Source organism: Podarcis melisellensis (assembly GCF_964234715.1).
Source record: "Podarcis melisellensis genome assembly, chromosome: Z".
Taxonomy (NCBI): Eukaryota; Metazoa; Chordata; class Lepidosauria; order Squamata; family Lacertidae; genus Podarcis; species Podarcis melisellensis.
Window position 1 is genome coordinate 1,987,268 of NC_138547.1, and position 20,166 is coordinate 2,007,433.

At 46.7% G+C, this 20,166-nt stretch overlaps 2 protein-coding genes and 1 long non-coding RNA gene across 7 annotated transcripts in view; 2 read left to right on the top strand and 1 right to left on the bottom strand.

Annotated features, from left to right (window-relative positions):
* Positions 1-16,230, bottom strand: part of RABGAP1 (RAB GTPase activating protein 1) — a 90,408-nt gene extending 74,178 nt beyond the window's left edge. The window contains exons 1-2 of one of the 2 annotated variants that reach the window (XM_081896361.1): positions 16,071-16,220; positions 2,743-2,943 (exon numbers count right to left, since the gene is read on the bottom strand). In XM_081896361.1, the coding sequence (XP_081752487.1) occupies positions 2,743-2,892 (150 nt within the window). In that variant the 5' untranslated portion in view covers positions 2,893-2,943; positions 16,071-16,220. Of the gene's footprint in view, positions 1-2,742; positions 2,944-16,070 lie in introns of both variants that reach the window. The other variant, XM_081896362.1, reaches the window with a different exon arrangement.
* Positions 1-20,166, top strand: part of LOC309361600 — a 215,819-nt gene that overhangs the window by 180,697 nt on the left and 14,956 nt on the right. The gene's annotated exons all lie outside the window — the stretch shown is intronic.
* ZBTB26 (zinc finger and BTB domain containing 26) overlaps positions 16,401-20,166 on the top strand; it is a 147,206-nt gene continuing 143,440 nt past the window's right edge. Inside the window, exons 1-2 of one of the 4 annotated variants that reach the window (XM_081896524.1) lie at positions 16,401-16,524; positions 18,351-19,793. In XM_081896524.1, the coding sequence (XP_081752650.1) occupies positions 18,361-19,704 (1,344 nt within the window). In that variant the 5' untranslated portion in view covers positions 16,401-16,524; positions 18,351-18,360 and the 3' untranslated portion in view covers positions 19,705-19,793. Of the gene's footprint in view, positions 16,530-17,737; positions 18,067-18,350; positions 19,794-20,166 lie in introns of those variants that run through there. The other 3 variants (XM_081896523.1, XM_081896522.1, XM_081896521.1) reach the window with 3 other exon arrangements.

The window sequence follows — 20,166 nt, forward strand, 5'->3', positions numbered from 1 at the left end:
CATGGATGTGCCCTAGGATTTCTAGCTGTGCTTGAACATTGCAAGCTCCTTCCAGGCTCTACAACATTAAGAACGTAAAAAAGAAAACCCAATCTCACCCTGTAATAATTACTCCCTTGGAAGAGGCATGGCAATAGGAAGTGAGTGTCAAGAGCGGCATTCAAGGCAGTGCTAGCATTTATGATCAGAGCTCAAGCCTTGCTCAACAGCATTCCCAATGGTGATACGGCAGTAAATGTGTTTACACATACACCCAAAAAGCCACTGGTAAATTTTATATTTCATAAGTTCATTGAGAAGAATGAATGGATGCCAACTGAAAACCCAATACTGTGGTATCTCAGGTTACATACACTTCAGGTTACATACGATTCAGGTTACAGACTCCGCTAACCCAGAAATAGTGCTTCAGGTTAAGAACTTTGCTTTAGGATGAGAAGAGAAATAGTGCTCCTGCAGCACAGCAGCAGCAGGAGGCCCCATTAGCTAAAGTGGTGCTTCGGGTTAAGAACAGTTTCAGGTTAAGTACGGACCTCCGGAAAGAATTAAGTACTTAACCCGTGGTACCACCGTATTAGGCATGCTTAGAAGTTTCAAAGCATTTCAGGTCAAATATTTATGGTGTATTGGGACAAAAAATACCACAGGATACTCATTTGCTAAATACAAGTGAAATAAATATGCTAAACTACATCACTGTAGGGCATCAGAAAGTCTTCCAAGGCAAGTTGACAATTTTCCAATGCAAATTAACCTAATTTGCACAGATTCCCCCTCCCCCTGCATACAATCCAACCCCCGCCCCAGAAAACCCACATCACTATTTTTCAACACTCACACTCTGTATTCCAGGGCATGTTTTCTCTCTGCCCAGCATGGAGAGCCTTCTTTCCATGCACAGTTACGCACTTCTTCAGTGAAGTAAAAGAGGCCAAAACTATGAGAGAAAACCTAACAGACTCCACGTGGCTTGGGCTCCCCCCAGGACTCATCTGAGGCTGCCCTGCTTCCCTTAAGCATCCAGACAGCAATCACTCAAACACAACAAACTCACTCAAATACCACAGCCAAGACAAGAAGCAAGATAAGGTTCAAAGCCATCCAAGTCATTAAGCACTGTATCTAACCTTGGCCTGTGATAAACACTCTAAAGTAACACAGTGTGGAGTTCCAGATTAGATAATTCCGTTTGGTAATTACTGTGACCTCGAATTGTTTTTCAAAAGCCTGCTCAAGAGCAGAGCTGGGCCAGGCCCCTACTTTTTAAACAGGGAACACAATACCTTTGGGAAGAAGCCTATTCTTTAGACTCTGGAGCAGATGTAAACTAATTGGAGAAACAGGAAGCATCCAGGCACTGGGCTGGAGGAAATCATTCAGTGTCTTGCAACAAGCTCAATGTTGCCAGGGTTCCCAACAAACCACATCACATTGAAACAGTCTGCACTAAATCAGATGGGCTGCAAGCTTGGATTTATCAGCCACACCACGTAATCAACCAAACATTTAATAATCACAGTTCAAATACTGGAACAACAACACAGAAGAATTCTGGACACTCATGATCTGTGGCACTGGGACAACACTCCCCAACCACTCAGCACCCCTTCCCTGGTATGGTTCAGTGCACAGTTAAAGAATATGGTCAGAAGCAGCAGCCAAGCCATGCAATTTAAACTGGGGTGAGGGCAGAAGCAGTGCTCTAGAGAGAGCCACTGCAGGTACCTATACCTAAAAGAGGAACTGATTCATGTGAGCAGGCCATACTTCATTCCCAGGCTGCACTCCTCACTGGCCTTCCTCCAATGCTTTCATCTGGCTGGAATGTGTGCTTCGGCTGCGATAATCTCCCTTGCTTGTCTAGATGGAGTGATATGGTGTGAGAGGGCACGTGCGCACAAACAAACCTCTGGTTTCTGAATGGATGGAATATAACATACTGACCTCTGGCAGTGTCTGGTTTTTGTTCTGCCCATCACCACCGTGCCCACAAGGGAATGCAGCACTTTGACTGAAAAGTTATCCAGCCTGGCAATAGATCTTAGTTACAAAGTACTTAAAAGGTAAAGGTAAAGGTACAGACTCTAGGGTTGTGCGCTCATCTCACTCTATAGGCCGGGAGCCAGCGCTGTCCGCAGACACTTCCGGGTTACGTGGCCAGCGTGACGAAGCTGCTCTGGCGAGCCAGTGCAGCACACGGAACGCCGTTTACCTTCCCGCTGGTAAGCGGTCCCTATTTATCCACTTGCACCCGGGGGTGCTTTCGAACTGCTAGGTTGGCAGGCGCTGGGACCGAACGACGGGAGCGCACCCCGCCACGGGGATTCGAACTGCCGACCATGCAATCAGCAAGTCCTAGGCGCTGAGGCTTTTACCCACAGCGCCACCCGCATCCCATAAAGTACTTAGCACCCACCTAATGCCCAGGTTTGCTTTCCTCCTCCTCCTTCCCAAATGTTTTTCATTTTGTATCATGCCTTCTATATAGCAAGTCTGAAGGCAAAGACTTGTCTTATCACTGATCTCTGCAAGCCACCCTGGGAGCCCTTGAAGAGCGGTGTAAAAATGCTTCAGATTAAAAAACAATTTAATTTGGGATTGCAGAAGCCAGTTCCAGCAAGTAACTGCTGACAAAAGGAATAGAGTGACCGTGCTGTGCAGATATACCTTCCCTTCCTCCCCCATTCCCCCAATACTGAACTCCCATCTCTGCCTGATCAGACTTGAACTACAGGCTCTTACCTTCAGGCCTGTCTTTTCATCATCACTACCATTATTGGTGGATGGTGTTTCATCCCCTTGCCTGGAAATCAAGACAAAATCTTCGCTGTTAAGAGTGGATACCGAGTCTGAAGACACACTGATTTTTCCAACAGAGGCCTTGTCATCCATGACTTTAAAAAAAGGAAGCTTGACTCATGGATGGGCTTGTATTACAAGTACCTGAAAAACAAATAAAATAAGTTTGTTTATTACTAAGCTGCTCCTAGAAAGTCATGCCTCGAGATGTTCTTAAATTCACAGCTACACAGCTGCACAGTGTTAAGAACCAGCACAGCTAAAGCTGCTGTTGAGCCAAGTTACCACTTATCGCTACCGTTTATTTATACACCACTTTTCAGCCAAAAAGGCCCCCAAAGCAGCAAACAGCATGTTTTTTATCCAAGTTAAAATAATTACATTAAATACTATTTCCTTTTTATTGTTGGCGTATTTTTACTGTAAGCTGCTCAGATATTTTCTATTATTTTATGTGGTTTAAAAATACAGCAAAATGCCACAAACCGGGGTGGAAAACCGATGAACCTCCAGATGTTGTTGGCTTACCACTCCCACCATCCTTTCCCACTGGAGCATGCTGAGTGGGGCTGGTGAACATCTGAAGGGCCCGCAACTTCCCCACTACTGCCCTAAACCTTAAGAAATGGCCACTGAAGCAGGAACTGGGGCAGAGGTTGGCAGGCCTCATCATTTCAGCACAAGGCACTGACACAGATTTTCCAAGGGAGCAGATAGGGGAGAGCAATGCAACCCACAAGGCCTTTCCTTATCTTCAGTTACAGTGCTGAAACCAAGACAGAGCTGATGTCACCCAATTCACTGTCCCAACCTCCACATGGGTTTTTAATAAAGCACATTCCCAAGTTGCCCCCGCCATTCTGGTGGCTAAAAGAGAAACGGCACCATTCATCCTCATGCTCGAGATGGAATGCAGCTCCCTGGAATAACGCACTCCATGCAAAAAGTCCCAGGTTAGATTACTGGCATCTTCATCTATATCAGAGGAACTTCAGACCAATAAGCCCAAAGTAGCCCTTGGGACTTGCTGCAGGCCACACCCCTCACTGGCCCACCTCCATGCCCTCCTCCCTTTCCTTGGCTAGAATGCAACCTCTTCCTTGCATGGATGGTGGGTGAGAAGACGCGTTAAGGGCGTGTGCAGAAACTGCTGGCTTTTGTTTGATTGAAAACATAGCCACAAGGCCAGGGGCTGGCTGGGCAAGCAACACAAGAATGGGCCTTTTCTGCAGTGGCCCCCCATTTATGGAATGCTCTCCCCAGGGAGGATTGGCTGGAGGATTCATTATACACCTTTAGGCACCAGACAAAAACATTCCTCTTCAATAAGACCTTTGGCTGATTGACATTCGATGCCCTTTTAAATGTGTTGTGGGAGGGAGGATTTTTGGTTTGTTTTTGTTCTTATTTTTATTTATTTATCCCTTACTGCGAGAGCTACAGGGAACCAGGCAGAGGGCCTTCTCGGCAGTGGACCCCTCCCTGCGGAACACCCTCCCTTCAGATCTGAAACAGATAAACAACAACAAAATTTTACAAGACATTTGAAGGCAGCCTTGTATCAGGAAGTTTTGAATGTTTGATGTTTTATTATGTTTTTATACAGTGGTACCTTGGTTCCCAAACTTAATCCGTTCCAGAATTCTGTTTCAAAACCAAAGTGCTCTAAAACCAAGGCATGCTTTCCCATAGAAAGTAATGCAAAATGGATTAATCCATTCCAGACTTTTAAAAACAACCCCTAAAACAGCAATTTAACATCAATTTTACCATCTAACAAAACCATTGATCCATAAAATGAAAGCAATAAAGTACTGTACTATAAAATAAATAAGACAGGGGCTTTTATCCATTTCTGCAGTCACACAATCAATCAATCAGTAGCTGAACTGGGTTTCCGCACAGTCACAAAAACAAGTCACAAAAACAAAGCCACAAGTCACAGTCACAAGTCAGTCCCATAAAACGAAGAACAAGTCACAGCCCCAAAAATGAAAGAGCCACACAAACAAAAACGCAAAAAATAGCAAAAACAAAGGCTCCAAATATCACCTCTGTGTTAAAAGGGGGGTTCAGGACTCAACAGCCAACAGACTCAACAAGAAGCCTCTGGTTAGCAGCAGGAGACTCAATTTACAAATGGAACACACTCAACACGAAGCCGTACATGTTCAGCTTCCAAGGCGAAGTTCACAAACCGGAACATCTACTTCCGGGTTTGCAGTGTTCTATTTCCAAGTTGTTCATAAACTAAGCTGTTCTAAAATCAAGGTACCACTGTATTTTGCTCCAAGCCGCCCAGAGTGGCTTGGAAAACCCAGCCAGATGGGCAGGGTATGATGATGATGATGATGATGATGATGATGATTTCTGTCTTTTGTGTTTTTTATATTGTAATTTTATGTTCTGAACCACCCTGAGATCTATGGATATTGGGCAGTATACAAATTTTAATAATGATAATAATACAAGGTTAGGATTCGCATCTATTGATACACCAAATATTTGCCTCTGGCCACTGGCCACCACTGGCGTGGCTTGTTCAGAAGTTTCTCCAATGAGGAAATAAGGTCCTCAAGCTGAAAAATGCTTCCCACCCCCAAGCTGAATGACCCAATAACATGGCACTGGAATGGCACTTCGCCCAAGGCCCTGGAAAGTAAACAACACTGAGCTAGATGGGCCATGTGATGCAGGACCTGGTCCCCTGCCCCACCACTTCTCTAAGCTTGGCTATCACTAGGGCTGAGTGATGCTTGGTGGTCAACACTGTGATACATCACCAGCTAAGCAGTCTGAAATAAGGATGGAACTAGGTAGAAGCAAACAGGGTAATGTCCTGACAACTGCTACTACATAGGGGTGTAAAATCAATACATTTTTACTTACCTTTAACATGTTTTTACAACTGTTTTGTTATAGTACAGAGCAACAGGGGTGGCAGGAATAATGAGAGGAGTTATGACCAGCTTCACCCTTTATCCCACATCACAATTTTTTACTCTTTTTTGGGATATATCTCCAAGTTGAATACAGTGGTACCTCTGGTTGCGAACAGGATCCGTTCCGGAGGCCCGTTCACAACATAAGCAGAACGCAACCTGCATCTGCGTGTCTGGCGATTTGCTGCTTCTGCGCATGCATGTGATGTCATTTTGCGTGTCTGTGCATGCGCAAATGGTGAAACCCAGAAGTAACCCTTTCCGGTACTTCCGGGTCACCACGGGACGCAACCAGAAAACGCTCAACCTGAAGCAAACGCAACACGAGGTATTATGAAACTGTTATCACAATGTGGACCTCAAACCAATTTTGGACAATGTATTGCTACATCGCCCAGCCCGAGTTATCATGTGTCTCCCTCCAGCTTTATCAAAAGCAGAAGGGTGCTCAGAAGGGCTGCTTGGGAGATGTGATCTACCTGATTAACTCTGGCTTTCACTGATCAAATGAGCCAGAAGACATGGCCTCCAGCTGCAGGGGAGCCTTTAAAGGCTGAGCTGCCATTGCATTTTGTTCCTAATCTCGCTGCTGGGAATCCAGTCCAGGTCTTCCAACAGGAAGCTTCACCATCCTCAGCTAAATGGACTAGCAATACCATGTTGCAGTAAATAGGCTACAGTTTATTGTGTATTATTCTGCTTGACCTGTTGCCTGCTTTTCCGTTATCTGTTATTTCTAATAAGAGATATTTCTAATAAAATTTCACAATTGGATGAGTGATTGCCGCCCTCAGGGTTTGGGAATCCAAAACGCACCTAGACTGCATTGGGTTCCACACTATTGGAAGTCTAAGACTAGAGTGGAATTTACCCTATTCTCAGGGAGAAGCAGAGGGCTGGAGAATGGCCCTTGTGCTCTGTGTAAATTGCACTGGTCCAGCATCCCAGGATTTAACAATTAATTGGCAGTTCCCAGTTTCCCTCCTTTGCTTTTGGGGTTGGTGGTGACAGCAACCACTGGGTCGCAAGGTCCAGCTGGCAGCACTGCAGGGTCACTCTGCAGCAGCTAGGGAAGAAATGAGTTGTGGAAAGCTCTCCTGAGCATTCCACCTTCACCACAGGCCAAATGGCCTAACCACACACCCAGCACCTCCAGGTAGAGTTTGGAATATCCACTGCTTGAAATTGCTGCTGCAGTTCAATGCAGACAATACACTGTGTATTGATGCATCAATTGGCAGACACATTATAAGGCAGCCAAAGCTTCAAAAAACCAATACAAAATTGAGCTGGCACAACCGGCTCCTTCCTGCCTCTTTCAGACTTGGCCGTCTTCCACATTTAGGCAAAAATTCAAAAAAGGAGGGAAGGGAGTAATTACAGAAAATTGGGCAAACTAAGCTGGCATGTGGGGAGGGGGAAAGGCTTCCTCGGTTTGGGGGAGGGGGTCTCCATTGCTCCCTTCAAGTAGGAAGGCCCAGATCCGGGACACTAGGCTCTCTCTTTTCAAAGAACTTCTTCCTCATGTGGCCTCACCTGGGATCCACTTCACAAACCTCTGGTTTCACTATCTAGGAACTGAGAAATGGGAAGGATTTTTCACTGCAGCTAACTTCCACGGCTCAGGACACTTTGCATCCCATGCATATGTATTAAAAATCATCACAGTATTTCTGCAACACTTAAAAAGCTGAGGTCTGCTGCTCGTGTAGTCCAAGGCACTCTGACTCCCAGAAGAATGTGAAAATAAGATTTTAAGTAAGACTACAAGAGTATATGCCAAATAATTAAGATAACTTCAGACTTCCCAGAAAAGTGGAGTTTGGCACAATCACAGATGCAGTCCAAGACAAATTTCGTAAGGAAAAAAAACTTGCAAGAGACAATTGCCATGTCTCTTCCTAAGAAGATCTAAACAAGTTATGGTATTTCCAGATCACTCAGAGAGCTAAGGGTTGGGAGGGAGTCCAGTTTTCAGATGTTTTAACATTTAACTACATTTTCCTCCTTGGACAGAGAAAATCCGCTTGTCCTTTATTCACATACATGAATCAAATGGGAAAAGGAGGGGGTGGGCTCCAGAAGTCGCCAGGGACATGCCTCGTCGCTGGCCGAATAAGAGCTTCATTTCCATGTGTGTGCATACATATATAAGGCACACATTCATATACAAACCTTGCCCCAAGAATAGTCCAATTCATCAAGCTAAATGTATCCGCCTTTTCATTTTGCTCCTGCCTGCGACAGGGAGGGGCCAGGAGTACAGTGGTACCTCGGGTTAGAGACGCTTTAGGTTACAGACTCTGCTAACCCAGAAATAGTACTTTGGGTTAAGAACTTTACCTCATAATGAGGTGGCGCAGCAGCAGCGGGAGGCCCCATTAGCTAAAGTGGTACCTCAGGTTAAGAACAGTTTCAAGTTAAGAACGGACCTCCGGAACAAACTAAGTACGTGACCAGAGGTACTACTGTACAGTCATACCTCAGGTTGAGCACATTCGAGTTGCGCTCCGCGGCAACCTGGAAGTAACAAAGCACATTACTTCCGGGTTTCGCCGCTCGCGCAGACGCTCAAAATGATGTCACGTGCATGCGTGGAAGCGGCAAAATGCAACCTGCGCATGCACAGACGCACCGTCACTTGTTACGTTTGCTTCAGGATGCGAACGGGACTCTGGAAAGGATCCCGTTTGCATCCCGAGGTACCATTGTACTCAACACTCCAGCTACCTTACTGATAACAAACTTGCAGCTAATCCAAACCAAGAGAGCTGAACCAAATACAGCAGTTGCTCCTTAGAATAATTTCTGGAGGCTGACACAAGTTCAAAACTAGGGCAAACATCCACCCACACGATCTTGCACCCTCAGAAAGCTGCACCCCAAAGAAAGGAGGGCTTCTCAAGAAAAACACCCTTCCTGTGCCCCTTCCAATAAATAACAAACACAGAGGTCTAGATTTCATAGCACTGCATCAGCAAGAAGAAGCTGGTGATACCAAATTATTTTTATACTCCTTGAAGCTTGGAATTTCTCCCAAGCTCTTTGAAGACCGCAAAAGAAGCAAGCAGCCAGAAGCAGCCAGCCAGATAAGACTATGGAATGCTGCCTTCTCCAAAGGTTCCTGCTTTTGAGGTTTTTAATTCCTCTCCCCAGGCAGATTTTCTGATTTCAGCAGCTAGGTAAAGGAGGAATAAAAACTGCTTCCTTGACAATTTGAGATGTACCACATTGGCAGGACCAGCAATCTGTCAGAAGGCATAATATCCAACAATAGCATTCCATCTATTAAAATCCAGGCCAGAGATCTTGATTCAAAGATTTTTCTGAGTCCTCCTTTAAAGGGAGAATACAAAAGGACAGACAGCATTTGGCCCACCAAGGCTCTCTCAACAAGTTTATTTTCTCAACAGCTGGCAAGACAGGTCATTGTTTCCACAAGTAGTTGCACCATCTTTGGGACAGGTCATCTTCTGTGCCAATACCAATAAATTTCAGCTTCAAAAGTAGGCCTAACATTTTTTGCATATACCATAGAAATATAATGCCTCTTCAACCCAGCAGTAAAGTCTGACCCAGCACAGTTGCAGCCATCCTTCTATGTGAGTAATCAGCACAATAGTTTCGTTCATTTTTATCCGAGAAAAGTGACGCACCAAAGAAGCAGTAAAGCATCTTTTTTTTATTAAATAAAAAATAAAAATAAAAGTTTGCTTTTCACATTGCCCAATCACCCTTCAGCTGGAGAATAGACATTTCTTGCTGAACAAGAAAGAGGATCCACCACTCAATCTGAGAAGCCACAAACACACAAAGATTCTGTGCTAAGAATTCAGCTCCCCAAAACATTTGCAAGTCATTTTGAAAGAGGAAATGGCATGCTTCAGCCACCCAGGAGAGAAATTCAGATTTCCCTATCCAGTCTTGTAAGTAAACAACAACAAAAAGTGATCATGCAGTTTCTGGCACATGCTGAAAACTTACCTGTTTATGGAGGCCTTTGCTATCAAATATACCAGCCACTTGTCAGAACTATTCTAGTTAAACGGAGTCTTGAAACGCTGCTAGATTTATTATTTTATATTTGTATTTTCAATGGATTCTACTGTAAGCCTCCTTGAAATACTCTTCATAATAGGCAAGGTATTTATTTAATTTACTAGCTGGTTAGAGACTGCCCAAGAAGGGAGAACATCCCTCCTGCATTTCTCTGCTGGATGTGGAGAAGGGTAGGAGGGGGGGCTTCTCGCCTTCTTGCTTGCCATGCTAGATGTAAAGTGGGGCTTAACACCTCATCTTTCCTCTGATAGTCCACTTACCCACCTGTATAAAGCTCTATGCTGTCTCAAAGGGAGCATATAAATACTGTACAAGGTTGACTCAATGGGAAACTAAGCACAAATAGGGGCATTCAGACCAATTAGACTTTAATCTTAAAATCTTGAGGATTAGTAAGTAGCCCAAGTGCTACTATTAGGCTCCCTTCCAACTTTTTTTGTTGGGGGGGGGGTCACTACATGACCACAACAGTGTCATGGGCAACAGAAGATAGTGGCCAGTGACAAATATGGCGGCAGTCAAAGATCCCAGAGAATTTGATATTCTCTTCTTAATGTGTATTCTAAGCCTCATGTTGAGAAGCAGAAAATACGTGGGATACAATATTTGGATATAACTTACATATATGACAATAAAACGAGCAGGTTTTCTGGGCGAGGCGTGTGTGATCATCATAGTTGCCATTTATTTATACAGTTCCACATACGTGCATAGCAGGGCTAACCAATGTGGTACCTTCCAGATTTTGTGGACCACAACTCCTATCAGCATGTCCAATAGTCATGGATTATTAGAAATGTAGTCCACCAACTTCTGGAGGGAACAAACTGGCTACCTCTGCTTGTGTGTAACAAAGATTATAGGTCTCTGTCCTGAAGACCTTGCAATTCTGTTCAACTACTAAGATTCCATTTGGTTTCAGCAGGGGATGAAAACCGCAACGTCCTAAAGGGTTGTAGCACTACATAACTCAATACATAGCAATATATATAACTATATATGCACACTATATATGGAACCCTTTCCAAACCTGGAGGACTCCAGATGATTTTGGAAAGCAACCACCACAGGTATGCTAACCAGGGAAGGTGGGAGTTATAGCCCAACACCTGGCAGGAAAAGCTTGAAGTTCTTTCTTGTTTAGTTTTAAGATGCTAAATTAGGTTAGGTTATTTACAGCACTTCTGTATGGCTTGATTTTTTGTATTCATTAATATTATAGTTGTCCCTAATTGTTCTTAATGGGGTTTTTTGAGTTATGATAATTATTGTTCATTTGGTATGTTGTGAGCCACTTTGAGGTCCACTGTGGAAAAACTGCATACAAATAAACTGATGATGATGAACTAAAGGCTCTGCTCCAGATATGGACCTAAAAAAATTGACAACTCTTTGGACTCTCTGGTTGGTGTTTCAAACTAAAAGTATTTCCCAGGGCAGGCCACTTCAAAACAGTGATACAAGAATTTCATTGACACACACTGCTGAAGACTGTCTGGGGCATAAATCAGGAGAAAGCAACATTACATTACATTTATTTGTTTTTTATAACCTTCACTCAAGGCTATAAAACAGGATACAAGTATTATAAATAAATAGTAATTCTCTGGATGCCAATTACTTCTCAGAAACTCTGGGTCACAGTTGAAGCTTTCAATAATCTAAGGCAGGGCTTCCCAAACTTCAGTCCCCAGACTTTTTGAACTACAGTTCCCATCATCCCTGACCGTTGGTCCTGCTAGCTGGTGATGGTGGGAGTTGTGGTCCAAAAACAGCTGGAAACCCAAATTTGGGGAACTGTGGTCTAAGGAATTAGTGATCATCAGACTATGCTGAAAATTGTCAAAGCCTTCTTTTGTATGAACTTCAAAAAGCAATCCGTTTCAATGCATACCAACAGACATAGAGCTCCTGAGACACATCAGTGTATACACATATGCTATAATACTTTATCTACCAACAAGACCAAATGCCCAACCTCCCTTTTATTCTTCTTTAGTTGCACAGTCTGTTTTTAGCTTTTTGCAATTTCTTGAACCATTGTGAAATGTCAAATATTCTAGAATTTCCCTGTTCTTTTGTTAACCTTTGAAAACCACATTAAACACACCCTTTTTAAAGGATTTTGCAATGGGGGTGAGCAAGCAAGCAGGCAGGCAGGCAGGCATATAACAAGGCCAAAGTTGAGCACTTTTTATGTCCCCTTGATCTCACTGGGGACAGACTGGTCATTGTGCTTAACTCCTCCACTGGAAAAAAATGCAAGTCTAAAATGCTTGGGTTTGGCTGGATTGTGGTCCATGAGTTCTGCCTCTCCCTGCCATCACAACCAATGTCTTTCCAGTATTATGCTGTAGCACTCTTAGTTATGTGCACTGTATTGTGGGACCAAGAAGCTGGTGCTCAAGCTACACAAACACTCCCTGCCCTTTATCAAAGGAGTTACAGCCTGCAATCAGGTAATTCTAAGCATAACATGCTCATCCAACTAAGCCAGCGTAGCAAATGCCTCAGGGGGTGGGGCAGTGGCAAGCAGATGGCTGTGGTGTCAACTGATTTTCATTCTCCCTCCCTCCCCCACGCCTGTGCACTGTTCTAATTCCGGTTCGGTTCCTCTCTTAAAACTTCTTCTAAAACAAACACCAAATGCCAAATCAGATATATACAGGAATAAAAGACAACAAGTTTACTGTTTTTTACCACTCCCTCTTGTAAAAGTCAGAAAAACCTCGTTCTTTCCCCAACCACACGATATTGTTGCCAAACCAGTACTAATCTTGTGCTGACTAAGTTTATCCCCTCACACACACTTGCATGGATAAAGCCTTTGTATTCCTAACACTTGTATTCCTAACACAGCCCAGGCACTTCTGGGGTGCACAGACTCTTGCAGCTTCACTTCTTCCTCCTACAGCAATCAGATTGTCAACAGCCCAGCAACACACACACACACACACACCTCCACCCCATCCTAGCTTTGTAAACAAACACCCTACAGAAACTATAGAAGCAAGCATGAGTGCTTCATCCCACAGACCTGGCTACCATCATGGTGTTGTTTCATTTGAAGCAGATCAGCTCTAAAACACCTTCAGATAAATTTTATGGACTCCCATGTAGCTGAAAGCAGAAGGGCCAAGAAGCAGAGAGAGTGGGGCATAAAACCAGACTACACAGGCCTGCTGTCAACCTGCTGCCCTCCAGATGTTTTGGGCTGTAACTCGCTTCAGTCCCAGCCAGCATGGCCACAATGACTGGGAGTGATGGGAATTGCAATCCAAAACATGTGGAGGATACCAGGTTGGCAAACAATACCATAGATGTTGACATCAAACCACCACGAAGGAAAACCATCTCAAGAACCTCCCTATTCACCTGTCTTCACCTACAAGGGAAAAACACGGCACCCTACAAACTCCCTGCATACTGAGATAAAGCAGACATCTTCACTGTACTCTTTCTGGCATCTACTAAAAACATTCCTGTTTAGAAAAGCCCACCCAGATGCCTAGAAAGTTGAGGTGATTTTAATTTGCTTTAGTATTCTAACTTTTGTATGTATTGAAGTGGGGTTGTAATTTTTTCTTGATTTTACAGTGGTACCTTGGTTTTCGAACTTAATCGATTTCAGGGGTCCATTTGACTCCTGAAACCATTCAAAAACCAAGCACGGCTTCCGATTGGCTGCAGGAGCTTCCTGCACTCAAGCGGAAGCTGCATCACGACATTCGGCTTTTGAAAAACTTCTGCCAACCAGAACACTTACTTCTGGGTTTGCAGCATTCAGGAGCCAATTTGTTCAGCAACTAAGCCATTCGAGAAGCAAGGTACGAGTGTACTGTTTTATCTTTTGTAAACCACTTTGAAGCTTTTAAAGCAGTGTGTAAATTTTATTACATAAATAAATACAAAATCCAAGATAAATATTTTTTCAGTCAGTCTTTCCTAAGGATCTGGCAAAGTTCTGCAATCCTCCTCCATTTGGGACAACACTAGGTCAGCAGCCCAAATCTTCTAACTTCCATGGTTCCCCTCAATCAAGGTACAGAATGAGGGGCTGAGCTGAGAAGATCCACGAGTTAAGAGCTCAAGCTATCAACTCACCATTACATGAGTAGTCAGTACCAGCCTACATCTCAGGGCTTTTATGCACATGACACATACAGAGATGTTACTGTACAGTCATACCTCATGTTGCGTCCGCTTCAGGTTACGTCTTTTCAAGTTGCGTCCCACTGCAATCCGGATGTACCAGAATGGTTACTTCCGGGTTTTGCTGCTCGTGCATGTGCAGAAGCACTAAATCGCGCTTTGCACATGCGCAGAAGCACTAAATCGCCCTTTGTGCATACGTGGCACTTCTGGATACGAATGCTTCGAATTGCAGGTGTGCCAACAGGACAGATTATGTCCGCAACTCGAGGTTCCACTGTACTGAAAGAGGCCCCCAATTAAAACCTCAGCTGCAGCATCACTGGCTACCTTTATGAACGCTACTTTTCTCTCAGTCTTTCCCACAATACACATACTTACACTGCAGAGCTACTCAAACTAGAATAACTTACAGGGCTGTTTTGTGGACTATTAACCCAAAACATGTGAAGGCTCATACCATGGACACCAAAATATTGCCTGAGACAAAGAAACGCAGCTACGGAAATTTTACTGCACTTGTCTCAGCTATTTTTTAGTGGAAACACAACACAAACAGCCACTATATTCTTATCACTGCTAATAATACTGTGTCATGATGATTATTTTCAATATCATCAATAACAACAAAAACAACAACCCAGTTTATTCAGTAAATTTAACTTTCACTTTTCCTCCATGGAGCTCAAGGCAGGAAACAGGGGCCTACTCCCCTCCCCCTGCTTTTATGCTCACAACAATCCTGTGAAGTAGGTCAGGCTGAGAAAGAGAACGACTGGCCCAAGGTTGCCCACTGTGTTTTATGACTGAAAGGGGATTTGAACTTGGGCCTCACCACTTCTCATGCGATACTCTCCATCACACTGGAGTCTTTGGGAATGGTGAGACAGCACAGAGGATATGCAACACCAAAGCAACACCAGGTGTTGGCAGGAGCAACAGCAGCACCCCAACACAATTGCAAATAATTTATATTTCTTTAACATCATTTGTATACCAAATTATGAGGCCCTTCTTTGTGTGCCTGCTCCAAGAGAGCATTATCATGACAACAGCAGTAGCTTTTATGTCAGGAATGCAGAACCTGGTGTCCTCCACAAATTGCTGTACACCAACTCCCATCAGCCCCACCCAGCAATGTGGTCAAGAATGATAGGAGTTACCAGCACATGATTTAGGTGCGGGTAGTTCCGCCGCATAGGAAGGTGCAAAATAATAATATGAATGCCTACATTTATCTACTGAGAAGATCCATTAAAAAAGCAACAGTACAAAGAGGAATTATTGTTAAAAAAGGTAATATAAGAAATATTTTGTTACACTCCAGCAGCAGGAATCCACATAGGGATTGTAGCCAAGCAAGAAAGGATTGCAGAACCTGAAAGCATTTAGTGACCAAGAGGTGACATGACAAACGTTTGTAAGTGTTATGCATGGGCCGAATGAACCAACCCAAACCCTGCAATCGCCACCTGAGGCCCTTCTTCTTGTGCCTCTGCTGTGAGAGGTCCGGAGGGTGGTGGCAACACCAGACCGGTCCATTTCTGTGGTGGCTCCCCGTTTATGGGATGCTCTCCCATAAACTCCCTGGCAGCGTCGTTATACACGTTTAGGAGGGAGGGGGTGGCAAACCTTCTTCAACCAGGCCTTGAGCTTACTGACATCCTATATATATCCTTGGAAAGGCGTTTGTTGGAATTGGGGCGGGGGGGGGGTTACTGGTCTGTTTTGTTCTTGTCATTACGCATTTTGTGCTTTAACCTTTCATTTTCCTGCTGTGAACCGCCCTGGGATTAACGGGTGTAGGACGGTACATACATGTCATAGCTACCCATAATAATAAATAATGGAGAGCCGGCCCCCAGCCCCACCCACCCCTCGATCCCTGAGACCAGGGAGGGCTAAGCGCCCGGCCAACCGCTGTTTCCACACAGGGGAGCGCCGACCCTCCCGGGGCTGAGGCGCCCGAGGGCGAGGGCGGCGGCTGCTTCTCCCTCCCTCCCTCCCTCCCTGCCGCCGCCCCCCCGGCCGGCCCAGCCCCGGATCCTCTCAGGGGCGGCCAGCGCCCTCCCGCCCCACAGCCCCGCTCAGGTACGGGCAGGGCGGCGCCCGGCTTACCCTCTCGAAGGCCTCCGTCTGCCTCCCCGGGCAGCGGGAAGAGGAGGAGGAGCAGCAGCAGCAGCGCAGCCGCCGCCGCCGCCACCGCCGGGCCTCAGTCGGGCCGCCTCGCAACCTCGATCCCGCCCCCCGCCTCCGCCTCCTTCCCCGCCTTCCGCCCTCACGTGACCGGGGCTCGGCCGGAAGACGGGCGCCCGGCCACTTCCGGCTCCCAGGGCTTCCGGTCCCGCCCCCCTTCCCGTCCTCTTCCTTAGCAACCCGTCTATCCCTCTCCTCTCAGAAAAGAAAGAAGCGGCGCCGGAAGTGGGGCTGCGGGGGGGGGGTGTTGCGGGGATTCAAGCTTCCGGTGGCGGAGGAGGAGGAGGTGGCGGAGGAGCTCCGCTGGCCGCGCGGTCCTTCCCGCGCCCCTCGGGCCAGCCCCGTGGCTGCGCCGCCTGGGGGAGGCGGAGAGGAGGTGGGGTGAGGCTGGGGGTCTCTGGGGGGCCGGTGATCCTACCCGCTTGCTCCCCTCCCAGCCGTTGGCTGTTAGAACTCGCGGCCACTAGACCCGGCGGAGGTTGTCCCGCCTCAGGAGTGCTCCGATTGCGGGTGGGGGGCTGGGGGCGTTACGAGGCGGAGGCCAGCCGACCATCGCCCTCAGCATTCATGACAGCGGTCCGCCGCTGCCGCCGTTTTTCTGCTCTGTAAACGCAGCTGGAGGTTGAGAGGCGTGGTTTGGCTAATAGGAGGGAGTGGGGACGTGGGGGTCGCGGAGTGGGACTTGAGGGTGGTGGTTGTTCTGACAGCGCGCTTCATTTGGACGGGAGAGCTGCTCTTGTGCCGCTGCAGCAGCGCTGCTTCTGGGCTTCCTAGAATAGGCATCTGGTTGGTGGCCGCGAGGACGGAGGCTGCGCTAGATAACCTCCTCACACACACCGGGCCTGATTCACCTGCAGGGCTATTCTTCGCCCCACCTCCGGTGGCTTTAAAAGGGGGCTGGACGGATTCACAGAGGAGATAATGCTGTCAACCACAATGGCCGCGTTCTTCGTCATGGTCTGGGACAGTAAACACTCCTGAATGCCAGGGGCTCGAACCACAGGAGGGAAGACTGCAGCCCTTGTGCTGAGATCCTGCTTGCGGGTTTCCCTTTTTCGGCATTTGGGGTTGCCTTCTGTGAGGAGAGGTCACTGGACTGAGTTGGCCACTAGCCTGATCTTGCAGTCTCTTCCTAGGCTCGTGTTTTGCCCCTGGGCAATGATGGCCACTAATTTGGATGGCTTTCAAAGAGAATTAGCTGAATTCATGGAGGAGATAAGCTACTGTCAATGGCTGCTGAGCAGGATAGCTATGTTCCACCTCCGTGATTGGAGGCAATAATGCTTCTGAATACTAGCTGCTGGAAACCATGGTTGAGGAGAGTGTTCTTGTGCTCATGTTCTGGTATCTGGTTGGCCACTGTGAGAACAAGTTGCTGGACTAGATGGACCACTGGCCTTATCCAGCAGGCTCTTTTGTGTTTGTGAGTGAGGTACTGTAGTGATCCTCTCTTCTCAGTGTTGAATTTGAAAGAGCCAAAGTACAGTCACGTCAGGGGCTGGTGACCTTCAAGAAGGCGTCTGTGTATCTTTCTGGGTAAGAGAGGGCTCAGCTGGTATCTTTCTGGGTAAGAGAGGGCCGTCAGCAGGTGCTCTATCTCTGAGCTGTGGCCTCAGCACCATCCCACACTAGCTGTGTCATCTAGGATCATTTAGTCCAGCCCCCTGCTGTGCAATAATCACAGCTAAGGAATACCTGACAAGTGGCCGTCCAGCCTCCCTTTCAAAACCTCCAGTGAAGAGGTTGATGCTTTTGTCTTTCTCGGTGCTTAATGTCATTGGTAGGTTTAGGATGAGATGGTGCATCTGTGCTGCGTTGATTGGTCAGAAACACCTCCCCACCCCACCCCACAGTTATTAAGTTTATTTTCCATTTTGTTTGTTTGTAAGGCTGGAGTCCTGTGCATGCTTATCTGAGGGTAAGCTCCACTGAACTTAGTAAGACTTATTCCTGAGTAAATGCATTCGGGGTTGCACTGCAAATAACCTAATTTCTAAGGTACTTTCCAACAGCTAATGCGATTTCCATGGTCCAGTCGCTTCTTTCAGCAATATTGGGTTTGGGACAAGCAGGGAAACTGAGAAAACAGTAATTATTGTGATGATGTGATCATTACGAGAGCTACAGGGGAAGTAACTAATACAGTCTTGAAACTATTTCTTTCTGTGGCATTCACAGTATTCATCCACTTTCCCCTTTCAGGTTTGTCAACATGACCAAAAGAACTGATAGCCTCCACTTCCAGTTCGACAACTATGGGGACTCCATGCTGCAAAAAATGGACAAGCTGAGGGAAGAAAAGAAGTTTTGTGATGTCACGGTCCACATAGACAACCTTGAGGTTCACGGCCACAAAATAGTCTTTGCTGCTGGCTCCCCTTTCCTAAGGGATCAGTTCCTGCTGAATGACTCCAGGGAAGTGAAAATCTCCATCCTCCAGAGTTCGGAGGTTGGGAGGCAGCTGCTTCTGTCCTGCTACACCGGTGTCCTGGAGTTTCCCGAGATGGAGTTGGTGAACTACCTGACGGCGGCTAGTTTTCTTCAGATGAGCCACATTGTGGAGCGCTGCACACAGGCCCTGTGGAAATTCATCCGGCCAAAACATCAGCTTGAAAACAAGGAGGAGGGGAAGCAGCCGCAGCAGACTGACTCTTCAGAGCCAAACGAGTGCCCAAGGATGGGGAGTAAGGAGGAGGAGGAGGAAGATGACTCCTTGCTTCCAGACTCTCCATGCATCCAACCCTCTGAAGACAGCCTGGACATGGACGATAGCGACATCCAAATTGTGAAGGTGGAGTCCATTGGGGAGGTTGCAGAGGTCAGAAGCAAGAAGGACCAGAACCAGTTTATTTCCTCAGAGCAGCAGAACAGCCTCCACTCATCAGAGCCTCAGCACTCCCTCATCAATTCCACGGTGGAGAACCGAGCTGGTGACCTGGAGCAAGGCCAACTCCACAACTACACCCTCTCGTACATGGGGGGAGACAGCCTCATCATGGCTTCCAAAGACATGTTTGGCACCAGCAACCGGGGGGTGGACAAAGGCCTTCAGTGGCACCACCAGTGCCCCAAGTGCACACGTGTTTTCCGGCATCTGGAGAACTACGCCAACCACTTGAAGATGCACAAGCTATTCATGTGCCTGCTGTGCGGCAAGACCTTCACACAGAAGGGTAACTTGCACCGGCACATGCGGGTGCATGCGGGCATCAAGCCCTTCCAGTGCAAGATCTGTGGGAAGACCTTCTCGCAGAAGTGCTCCTTACAGGACCATCTCAACCTGCACAGTGGGGACAAGCCCCACAAATGCAACTACTGTGACATGGTTTTCGCCCACAAGCCCGTCCTTAGGAAGCACCTCAAGCAGCTCCATGGCAAGAACAGCTTTGACAATGCCAACGAGAGGAATGTCCAGGACATTACCGTGGATTTTGACTCCTTCAGCTGCAGCTCAGGCACAGACTCAAAAGGCTGCCAGCAGGCCGAGGCCAGTCAGGTGCTGGACACCGGGAAACTGGCGCAGGCAGTGCTCAGTTTGCGGAGCGAAAGCGCCTGAGCGAATTGGAATGGGTGATGGAGCACCTCTCTATGAGCATTGGGGCAGGAAGAGCCGTGAAGAGCTGCTTCGGGCTTTGGTCACGAAGAGTCGGACACGACTAAACGACTAAACAACAACAACAATCGGCCTAAGAGGCTCTGCTGGATGAGCTGTGGGGGCTGGACTGAAAATTGTAGCAAGTCTTCTGCCCTAGAGTGGTTTGATGTGTTTGGTCACTCCAAGTGTCTTTGTCCTTAGGGTGGAAAGAACAGAGGCATAAGCCTACCTCCTTTGATATTTAGGTAAGGCAGCGCTGGGTGGTCCCCTTTTTCTGAAGGGTACTTGAATTGTACCTCCAAGAAGCAGTTACCAGTTTGTGGGCTGAAGGAGTAAATACAGACACACCCTGTGATAGATATGTTTTTCAGCGGGGGGGGGGGGGGAGGGGGGATCTTGAGTTCTTATGGGGAGAAAGCACTG